General features: G+C 48.8%; 1 protein-coding gene across 1 annotated transcript in view; it reads left to right on the top strand.

The window, feature by feature from the left end:
* Positions 1-10,929, top strand: part of CEP250 (centrosomal protein 250) — a 37,931-nt gene that overhangs the window by 6,153 nt on the left and 20,849 nt on the right. The window contains exons 5-18 of the mRNA XM_031064935.1: positions 309-474; positions 1,840-1,946; positions 3,642-3,869; positions 4,455-4,551; positions 5,032-5,130; positions 5,886-6,047; positions 6,354-6,532; positions 6,975-7,157; positions 7,285-7,429; positions 7,710-7,856; positions 8,035-8,265; positions 9,588-9,781; positions 10,141-10,268; positions 10,447-10,616. Coding sequence (XP_030920795.1) covers positions 309-474; positions 1,840-1,946; positions 3,642-3,869; positions 4,455-4,551; positions 5,032-5,130; positions 5,886-6,047; positions 6,354-6,532; positions 6,975-7,157; positions 7,285-7,429; positions 7,710-7,856; positions 8,035-8,265; positions 9,588-9,781; positions 10,141-10,268; positions 10,447-10,616 — 2,236 coding nt within the window. The remainder of the gene's footprint in view (positions 1-308; positions 475-1,839; positions 1,947-3,641; positions 3,870-4,454; positions 4,552-5,031; positions 5,131-5,885; positions 6,048-6,353; positions 6,533-6,974; positions 7,158-7,284; positions 7,430-7,709; positions 7,857-8,034; positions 8,266-9,587; positions 9,782-10,140; positions 10,269-10,446; positions 10,617-10,929) is intronic.

Genomic DNA, 10,929 nt, shown 5'->3' with positions numbered 1-10,929 from the left:
AACAGCTCTGGACAGTGCTATAGAAAAGTGATACATCCAGTGACCATCAGCATGAAGAGGGGGCAAATTGTTACTTGTGGGCATCGTCAGGGTTGAAGAGGAAACCAAAATCATGGATGGAAATTGAAGGTTCAAGGCACAGAGAAACAAAGGAGGTTTTCATCACAGAGAGATCTTAGTTAACCCTGTAAAGTGATTTTACTGCTTCTTAGACAACAAAGTCAGTGTTAAGGGAGCTGGAAAATCACGGGGATGCTGGAGAGCTGTTGTTCAGTGACCTCATTGTTGTCTCTCTCTCTCTTTCCAAGGTGTGAGAATCTGGCAGAAGTGAACACTCTCCTGCGGGAGCACCTCAATAAAGCCAGCGAGGTTAATTCTGCCCTCAAGGAAGATGTTGGGAAGCTGACGGTGGATTGGATGAGGGCCCGGGAGGAGCTGGAGCTGAAGGAGAGTGAATGGCGCAGTGAACGGGAGGTGAGGATGGGCTGAGGGAGTGCCAGAGGGGAATGGGAATGGGAATACCTTTTGTTCCTTGTCTGGTACCTGTTGCCAATTCTCCGACTTCTGGGACTCTGGCTGGGCCCTCCCAGGGGGCTCCCCTGTTGGGGGAGGCCCTCCTGGGGTGGTTCTGTGTCAGGAAAGAGAGATACACCCGATCTTTTGGGTCTTCAGGTTCTTGTTTATTGTTATCTTATCTAGAGTTTTGCATGCCGTCCACACCAGGCTCAGTGCACTGGAAAAGCACCACAAAAATGGCTAACAATATTTTGTTACAAGGTCTTTTAAAGCTAAACTACCCAATTAAGAACTGACACCTAGATTATTTTCCCTTTTAACCCAATAACTGATCCCAATGCGGATCAGTTATTGGGTTAATAACTGATATTATTAGTTATTAACCCAGTAATGTGGACTTCTCCACCCAATTTCCCTTTGCCACCCAAACCCATGAAGAAGGAGGAAGAAGAAGCATGAAGAAGCCCAGGATGACACCCTGTGCCCTCCATCTTGCTTACATCCACTACATACTAAACATCCTAAAATTTCCCACCTATGTGATACACCTACACTACTCTCTACAATCTACTTCACACCCTAGTGGATTCCAGTCTGTTCTGGAGTTTAGGAAACTTTCTCCATGAATGAGGGTCAAAGTCAGTGTTCTCCTGGGGGTCAGGGCACCCCAGAGCAGACAGGGAAATATTCCTGGTGCCCTGGGTTTCCACAGTTCCTGGCATGGAGAACTTGCTATGTGGAGGCTGTGGCTCTGCTGAGGATGTACTGGTGCTGGACAGGGATGTGGGAGGGAGGAGTGTCAGCAGAGGGTGCTGGGGGGAATGCCCACTTTCTGTGGCTGCACTGCTTGGTCGAGAAGATAGAGCTGGGCACTGTAGGGCAGTCACAGGAACACCTGTCTCTTTAATAGTTCCTTAATCCTTGTTTTGAGCAATTGAGACCAGAGAGGTCTGTGTGTGTTCAGAGTCAAAGTGGCCAGCATAGGAGCAAGACAGGCCTCTTGTACTGACTGCCTGTTGTAAGCCAACCTGGCACTGGCCTTGAAAGAGTTTGTGTTTGTGTTCCTCTGCTGGGACCTTGAGGTGGTGAATCACCATCAGCTTGCTGCTGCTACCCACTGCCGTGGGAGAACTGTGGGTGCTCCCTTCTGGGCAGGTGGTTCCCTTCTGTGGACCTCTGTGGTGCCTCTTCAGTCCCTGATGCCCCTGGTGCAGTAGTTACTAAAAGGCACCTGGTGATGGTGATTTACTCTCTCCTGTCTGAGAGATGTTACACTGACAGTGAAGGCTGAATTGGCATTTCTTTTTGTCTTTGCACGTTTAGCATTATGACAGCTACGTAAGGGGGGAGCACGCCCGCCTGCTGGGGCTGTGGCGGCAGGTGGTGACCTTGCGCCGCCTCTTCCTGGAGATGAAAACTGCCACCGACCGGTGAGTGGGGGCTGGGGCGACATCTCCTGCAGCAAACGAGTGCCTTGCTTGCTTTCGGGTCCTGCCTTTTGAACCTCCATGTTGCATTAGTTACAGCAGAGGTAGGATTGCTCCTTTGGCAGTCAGAAGCAATGCCATTCAGCTTTGGGCTGGTCTCAGAGGAATTGTTGGCTGCTGGTCTTCTGTCAGACATATTTTATGAAAAATCCTTTTGTTAGGATCTTTGAGAAGCTGAGAGGCCTCAGAAACGAAAAGTGAACAATAATTATCTACTGCTGTGGAATGCAACGGGTGCATCTTTGACTGGTCACATGTGGTTGTTTTTAATTAATTGCCAATCACAGTCCAGCTGTCTCGGACTCTCTGGTCAGTCACAAGATTTTATTATCATTCCTTCCTTTCTGTTCCTTGCTAGCCTCCTGATGAAATCCTTTCTTCTGTTCTTTTAGTATAGTTGTAATATATAATTTTCTTTTAATATAATATATACCATAAAATAATAAATCAGCCTTCTGATACATGGAGTCAAGATTCTCATCTCTTCTCTCATCCTGGGACCACCACCTGTGAACACCACCACATTCTTCAGATAAAGCTGGAGGGCTTGGGCCATAAGGACAGCAGAGGCTGTGAGCAGGCAATGACTGTGGTGATGTGTGGGTATGTGAACACAGGCATGGACACCTGGGAAGAGACTCACTGAAGCTGTGCATGCAGCATATAGAGTGGTCCCTTTTATGAAATTATAAAAAACAGCCTTTAAAAAATCTTACCAGATTTCTTTTCCCACTGCTTCTAAGAGAAAGATGATTAATGCAAATTTTTTCCTTTTCATTTCCAGGATACATTTATTCTGGTCAGTTTGTATCCACTTACTCGTCTTCCAGCATTATTGAGAGAAAGAATAGCTTCTCTGCCCTGTTACTGCATTTGTTCAATTTGTTTTGTTTCGTTTGATACTTCTTTTTATGATTGTTTTCTTGTTCTTGGGCTCTCTGAAGTTCTTTTCTCCCAAGAAAAATAGTGTAGCCATAATAGTACCTTCTGGTGTCAACATGCACTTTCAAACTCTGGGTTACTGTAAGCCATTTGTCTTAATTGATTATAAGTCTTCCCTATTGTGTAGAGTCTGCCTGACCTGCTATTTAGTCCTTGTGTTGTTTGTGCTTTTATGTTACAGCATTTCAGGCTGATTCTTACACCACCTTTCTGAAATGTTTTATTATATAGGTATAGTCTTGAGCTTCTTAGCAGTCCAAGTGGGGATAACAGAGCACTCAAGAGCAGAGTATATAAAAGCTGGGTATCTTGGTAAAATTCCTAATATCTACTGATAATACAGTAATTATCTAATGATAATTACAGTATGTTAACAAGAGTAATTAGAGGTCCTGTGCCATATCTTACTTCTTGCACAGGTCCTTCTGGCCTGTGCTACTTATGGCACAGGTCCTTCTGGCCTGTGCCATATCTTACTTCTTATATCTGAGAAGAAAACAGACTCCACACTTGGCTACCTGGTAAAGTCATTGTTCAGCTGTAAAGATGTGTCCTGGTCCCCAAGTGTCAGATGAATGACTTGTCCCCCAGACCTTGCCTGCCAGCTCTTCCTGATGCATGATTGCATGCTTTAGAAGTGAATCAGCTGATAAAGATGGTGGAGTGAACATTGGCTCTTTCTTGCTTCCTCTTCAGAGATTTGTCAGAGCTGAAGGCGGAACAGATGAGGCTTTCTGGATCTATTCTTGTGAACTGCTCTCGCCTGAACTCCTGTGTGCAGCTCAGGGAGTCCATCCCTCTGGGTAAACCTGTCCTGAAGGATCAGGCAGAGCAGCAAGTGGAACCAAAAATAAACCAGACAGCTCAGGAAGTGATAGCCCTACAAGTCAGGTGTGACATGGAGAAGAAAGAGCTTCAGGACAGGTAAAGGTGTTTTAACTTTGCTATTACCAGCATTATCTTTTGTGGCAGCTTACTGGGTTCACAGATGGGCTGTGCTCACATTTAGAACAGCCCTGCACAGCCCTGTGTCTGTCCCCAGTCAAACTCTTGCCTTCAACAGAAAGGATGGAGAAAAGTATTTGCCTGACAGAAATTCTTCCAAGTAAGACAAGACTGAAAAAAAGAGATAGCCTCTGATAGTGCTTTTGCTGCTAAGTGATTCTTGGTGAAAACCTGATTTCAGCATAAAGAGAGTTGTGTTTCTTGTACAGACTTTTTACTTCTCAGGACTATTCTGAAGGAATTGAGAAGAATTTGCCCGGGGCCACCATAAGCCCTGCAGCACCTCTGTGCTGACAGTTCCTTGCAAGACTGAGTGCAGAGGCCTTTGGGGAAAGAAGCGCCATTGTGCAACATCAAGCCTATTAACCTGTAGAGATGAATGCTGCCTTTCTGTGTTTCCTGGGTTGAACTTTGCTATGCTATGCTTTGGGGAGCTGCTTGGCTCTTTTAACAGGTGCTGGTGTGCAAAGCTTTTGGAATGGCACGTAGACCTTCTCTTCTCAGGGTGATGGAGCTCTCAGCCTTGCTTGTACAGTCTCAGAAGCAGAACGAGGAGAAGGAGAAGACCATGAAAACACTTAACGACACAGTGGAGATTCTAGTATGTTTTACCTTTACCTGGGAGATAGCCCAGTGTTTGCTCTCCAGCCTGAACACAGAGGTGTGGCTTCCTCAGGAGAAACAGTGGTAAAGATGCCCAGTGTATGGGAACATCAGGCACCTTGTCAAAATATTCCTTGTGTGTTCAGCAGATGTGGAGTCAGTCCAGGTGCAGGCAGTGCCAGAGGAACTGCAGACAGTTCAGGTGTCTTCCTCTGAGGGGTTGCACCAGTGCTCTTCTGCCTATGACTTTAGGTCTCTGGGGATCAGAGTTCCTTGGAACTGACCATTTAATAGCAGTCTATAAATCTAGCTTTTGGTCTTCCTTGTAGTTTTAGTAGAGAAGAAATGGAATAGATATGCACAGGAATATACTGGAATCACTAGAGCTGAGACTTAGCAGTGTGACTCTACTGAGGATGGGAATGCTGCAGATGGGAGCAACTCTTCCATGCTCACCCTTTCTTTATTCTGTTCTCAGGAATCAAGTTGGGTAGAGAAAGAATTTGCAGCTTCATTGACTAACAGTGCCAAAGAAGAGAATCTTTTCCTTCAAAAGCTCATTAAAAATATCACTGAGGTGAGTACAGACCTCGTACAGGGACCACATCCCTGTAAATTTGATTTTGAAGTATTTGAGAAAGGCAACAGACTGGCCTGAGGATTAGAGATACATATTGTGTATTATCTGTGTTAACTGCTATTGCCTGTTTAATTTTTAGACCACTTTTCTGACACAGAACCTGTTCTAGCTTGTGAGTTGCTGTGCTGTGGCAATTCAGGGAGCCATTAGAAGTTTCAGTACCTTTGCCTTCACCACCCCACTAAGGTCTCTCTTGGACTGTGTTTTTGGAGTGTGCTACTTGACATTTGTGTTCCTGTGTTTCTTGGGCAATTCCCTCACCCTCTTTGAGCAATGAGTCTGTTGTTCTTCCCATCTTTATGAAAGGTCACTGACTCAGTCAATGCACTTGCCTGCTCTGCTCCTTCCCTCAGTGTTCACTGACCATTATAATCTCCCCAGAATCACAACTTTCAGGAGTAACCTTAACTTAGGCCTAAAGTTCTCGTAATAGAGAAGGGTTTAGTTGTCAGTTGTTTTACACAGCTGCAAGAAAGTGAGTGTTCAGGCAGCCTCCAGCCACTTCACACTTGTGAAGAGTAGCTGTATTCAGAAATTCCAGGAGTACGTGTAGCCACAGAGACAAACCTTTGTGGACTGAAGAAATGAGAAAATTGAGTTTCTAATGTAGGTAAATTGGGAGGAAAACAAGAACAAGATAAAGAAAACCAAGTAAAATGAGCAAAGACTAACAGCTGGATGTGGGCTTTCAGATGGTGTTAGATGACAGTGACAGCATGGTCAGCATTATCTGCACTGGCAGTTCCCAGCATGCAGACTCTGGGCACATCTTCTCAGCTCCGAGATCTGTTGATACAGGGCGTGCCTTTGGACTGGTTCTGGAAGCACTGGCAAGGATGCGAGGGGCAGCACGGGTGAGAGCTTTGTGTCTTCCCCAGTGGCCACAGGCTCAGTGCTGAGGCCTTGCTCAGCTCAACACCTTTCCATTTGCTCAGCCATTTGAGGCACTTCTTTGCACCTTCATACTCCTGCTCCTGCACTGCTTTGCTGGTCTTCCCAGCTCTGTGTTCTGCTGCTTTTCTCTCCTTAATGCCCACCCTCTCAGCACAGCTTTTGCCTTCAGGGGAGCTGTCTCTGCTACCTGTTTCTTCCAGCTCTCTGCAGCCACCTTCCTTGCTCCTTATTGCTCATTTGTGCTCCTTCCCTGCCTGTTCCTGCAGGCCCTGAGAGAAGAGCTTTCTGCTAGGCAGGACTCAAACAAATGCCTGCTGCAGCAGCAGAGGCATCAGGAAGAGAAGTGCAGGGAGGTGCAGCAAAGGCTTGAGCAACTGGAGGAGAAATGCAAGAAGTCCAGCAGCCACCAACAGCATCTTCAGTCTTTAGTAGAAACACTCAGAAGGTGAGTGTCTCCTTCTCCTGCGTTCCAGAGGTGATCTGCTTCCAGGTCTGGGAGGTCAGAGGTGTCCTGGGTGAAGAAATCACCTGCCTGCCATGTGTAGGCCTCAGTGTGGCTCTCGAGCATTGTCCTGTCTGGGTTTTTCATGCTCTACTGTGACTCCCAAGGCTGTCTGGGAGATGCAGAGCCATGTTGGAACAGAAGACTCCTTCTTCTTGCCGTGCTGCTTCCCTGAATTCTATTATTTGCGTGCCCCTGCCCAGCCACTGCTTCTCACTGAAAAAATCCTGCCTTCCTTTCCCGTTGCCTCTGGAGGGTTTCCTTTGGAGGGAAAGAGCAAGGTCTTCCTTAGCCCACTGCCCCCAGCTCCATCCTGGAGTGCTGAAAATGCCATTGCTGACTCTTCAGGCCTCTTGCTTCTTCTGACTGAGCCTTGTCTCTGCAGTGACTGTGCAAACCTCGAGAAAACCAGGGAAGAGCTACAGGAACAGCTTGGATTAAGGGAGCAAGAAGCCTCATGTCTGCGTCAGAGTAATGCTGAGCTGCAGATGAGGGAGGAGTCAGCCCAGGCAGAAAAGGCAGAGCAGCAGGACAGGATGGAGAGAGCACGCCGTGAGCAGGAGCTCCTGTGAGTGTTAAAGCTTTCTCTGGCAGTGCTGGGCTTGACAGTTCCAGTGTGAAGGAGCGAATGGTGCCTGCTCCTCTCTTGTAGCATAGACTGTTTTTCTATAAAAACCTCTTTCCCCTCCTCATAGAGTGAAGGACCTGGCTGCACTTGAGGAAAAACACTCATTACTGCAGAGTGAGTTGGTAGTCAAGAGACAGACACTGGAGAAATTGCAGCTTCAGAAGGATCTGCTGGAGCAAGAGAAGGATGAGTTTGCCATGGCTCTGGAGAAGGTATGGACACCTTATTCCTAGGCAGCACTTGTGGGAGTGGGAGCTGTGCCACCAAGATCACCTGAGATGCTGTTTCTGGCAGTAGAAGAGAGGGACACTGCTGTTCTTCTTGGAAAATGGTGATCCAACCAGACAGCCTCTTTGGGATCATTGGTCCCCATGATCCTACTGAGAGCTCTGCCCTAGGAATAAGTCAGACACACCCAGGAGAGGTGGAGTGGCTGCCTGCAGTCCAGGATTTTGCTGCCCTTGTTGTCCTATTGTTCTTTTGCCTCTCCAGGCAGAGCGGTCAGTAGCAGAGCTGACAGGGGCTCAGAACAAGCTGAATGCTGAAAGAGCTGATCTGCAGGCTGCAGCAGTGAAGATGAGCGGCATCAATGAAGCTCTTGCACTGGACAAAGTGCAGCTGAACAAATATGTGTGGCAGGTGAGCAAAGTTGCCAGAGATGTGCCAGATGTTTGTCTCCAGCTGCTGCTGCTTCTCAGCCTTCTTATCTTGGCACAATCTGCCCAGCTGACTGTGGCAGTGTTCCTTTTGTGTCTGAGACAATGTTTCATAGTAATTCTTCTTGTACTTTATTTCCTTTATGTTTCTGTGACTCTAGCTGGAGCAAGAGAAGGAAGTTTTGTCTGCTAAAGTGGATGAGATGGAGAGAGCAAAGATCTGTGAGCAGGAGAAGTTGAACTTCTGTGAAAGAGCAAACAAAGAGCTCTGTGCAGAGAAAGCCCGGCTAGAGCAGCTACTGAAGGAAGCAGAGGAGCAACGGGAGGAGCTGTGGCTGGAGCTTAGGACACTGGGAGAGGAGAAAGCAGAAACCCAGGAGAAATTCCATCAGGTGACCAAAAGTATGGTGCATCCACGTGGGCACTGGGCTGCTTGGATGAGGGAAGCTTTACCTGGTGGATTCTGCAGTGGTTTTGTCAAGGGGACATGTAGTAGTGCTCAAGGTCACAAGGCTTTCCTTGCGCCTTTTTGGAAATGTGTGGGTGGCTTGCAGAGCTGTTCCACAGTTCTCGGAGTTGTCCTCTGCTTCTACAGAGTCTTTCAGTCCACCTGTCTTTGTTGTTGGCCTCTTTTTTGGCTCTTGATAAGTTGCGAAGAGATAATTGTGTTGTCCATGAATCTGAGTGGGTAGCAAAAGAATCAAAGTGTGGCAAAAGGATCAAATTCTGTAGCTCTGAATCCTTTTTCTGAAAAAAACCTAGGTCTGCACGTTTCTGTTGATGCTATTTGTCATGAAGTTGGAGCATGTCCATAGAAGGGAACGGAGCTGGGGAAGGGTCTGGAGCACAGGGGTGACCAGGAGCGGCTGAGGGAGATGGGGGGACTCAGCCTGGAGAAAAGGAGGCTCAGGGGGCACCTTCTTGCTCTCTGCAACTCCCTGTGACAGGAAGCTGCAGCCAGATGAGGGTCAGGCTCTGCTCCCAGGGAACAAGGGACAGGAGAAGAGGAAACAGCCCCAAGCTGTGGCAGGGGAGGTGTGGATTGGATGTTACAGGATAGCTGCAAGAGAAGGCTGTGTTTCAGAGGGTCTCTGTCAGACAGTCTCAGTTCTGGGGAATGTTGTAGGTTTGGCAAATGCACAGCAGAGGTTTTGCTTTGGCCACATCAGCCAGACATCCATCAGTCACTAAATGTCTGCTTAGCACAAGAGCCATTTCCCTGCCAAGCATCCTCTTGTTGCAGAGAGGTGCTTGGAATCAGTGAGGAGGGGACACTTTGATGTGGGTTTTGTTCTAGAAGGGGGAAATCCTGTATATTTTCCCTTGATTCAGCAAGCAAAATTGTTTTCCCCAGCCTTCCTGAAAATGTCCAGCACTGAAAGAGATCCAGATAGCAGTTTTGTGAGCCAAGTGGCAGTTGTGGAAAATGCAGTGGTTTTGAGACCCAACACAGAGTTTGGAGGAGGGATGTTTGTTGGGAAGGAGCTGTCTGGTCCCAGAAAAGGCAGTAGGGCCTGACACAGCACTCCTAAGGTAACAGTGCCAGAGGCTTTTGGCAGGCCAGGCTATCAGAGCAGCATAGGGCAGACGCTGTGACACTTTGAGCCCAGAGCACAGGTGCTCCTTGTCCTCTGGCTGCCTGTGAGGTGGCACTGGCTGGCTCTGCACAGGGCTCCCCAGGAAGGGCTCCAGCTGTGCTTTGTCCCACTTGCAGGTTTCCCAGGAGCAAGAGTCATTGAGCAGGGCTCTGGAGCAGCTGAGCCAGGAATCCTCTGGCCAAGGGCATGAACTGGCCCAGGTGGGCAGAGAGAAGGAGCTGCTGGGCCGGGAGAAGGCTGCCCTTGAGGGCCGACTGGCAGCCATGGAGCGCCACCAACATGACCTTTCCAAGCAGCTAGCAGAGACCAGGTAAAGGCAGGGAGCAGGCTCTGGGCAGGACAGGGCTGAAGAGCTGTAATGATAAAAGTGATAAACACTACACAGAGGTTTACTGTATCCTCTGTGCTTTTCAGATGTAGATTTGGCTGTTGAGGCCAAGTTGGGCTGGGCAGTCTGTGCTATGCCAGGCCATAAGGAAGGCCTGGGCAGTCCCTCAGAGGCCCTGCTCTGCTCTGGAAATGGCCCAGATGTGCCTTGTCTGGACGAGTTTCCAGGTGACCCATTTTCCATCCTCAGGCGTGGGGATCTTGAGCCACGTCGTCCTGGAATAACCGGCTGTGGGTGTCTGGAGCAAGCAACTCATGTCTGTCCATATTTGCAACTTGTAGGTCAGCAAAGGAGAGCCTGCAGTCCAGGCTGTTTGCTGCTCAGCAGCAGATGGCTCAGCTGGAGATCACCAGGAACCATCTGGAGGCTCAAGTGCTCATAGTCACACAGGCCAAGGAGGTGATAGAAGGTGAGAACCTCGTGTGCTTTGTTGATGGTGCTGCCCCTGACTAGAGAAGCTGAGCACCCTGTAAAGCTGTCTCTGTCCACAGAGCTTCTGAGGAGTGGTGGGGCTGGAGGCCCTGAAAGGGCCTGAGGTCAGTAAAGTCAGTAAGGACCCCGACTGTTGCTCTTGGTCATGTTTGCAGGAGAAGTGAAGTGCCTGCAACGTGAGCTGGAAGCAGAGAGAGCTCTCAGGAGGCAGGAACAGGAAGACACAGCTCAACAGCTCCTGCAGGCAGAGCAGCAGCATCAGGAAAGCCTCAGGCTTCAGGGAACTGCTCAGCAACTGGAAATAAAGAAGCTCCTGGATGACCTGGTAGGGGACAATATGCTTCTGAATTGTCCAAGCCAGCCCTGTGGGTTGGTGTAGCACAAGCAGAGGCTGAGGGTGTGAAAGGGCAGCAATCCTCTGCCAGAGGCCTCCCGCTGCTGGGCCGGGCAGCAGAGCCAGCAGCTGAGACTTGGAGGAGTGTGAAGGCCCCCAGGATGGTGCTGGGACAGTAAATGCAGCCATGGCTTCAGTGAGGGTGTAAGAGGAGTTCCAGAGCAGGTTGGGCAGTGCCCACCCAAAGCGTGGCAGCCCAGGGCAGGATCATCCCCGAGTCCCACCTGCCACAGAGCAGATGCCC

This window comes from Geospiza fortis, unplaced genomic scaffold (assembly GCF_000277835.1).
Source record: "Geospiza fortis unplaced genomic scaffold, GeoFor_1.0 scaffold39, whole genome shotgun sequence".
In the NCBI taxonomy this organism is placed as follows: domain Eukaryota; kingdom Metazoa; phylum Chordata; class Aves; order Passeriformes; family Thraupidae; genus Geospiza; species Geospiza fortis.
This window is presented reverse-complemented; position numbering and strand designations above follow the sequence as displayed.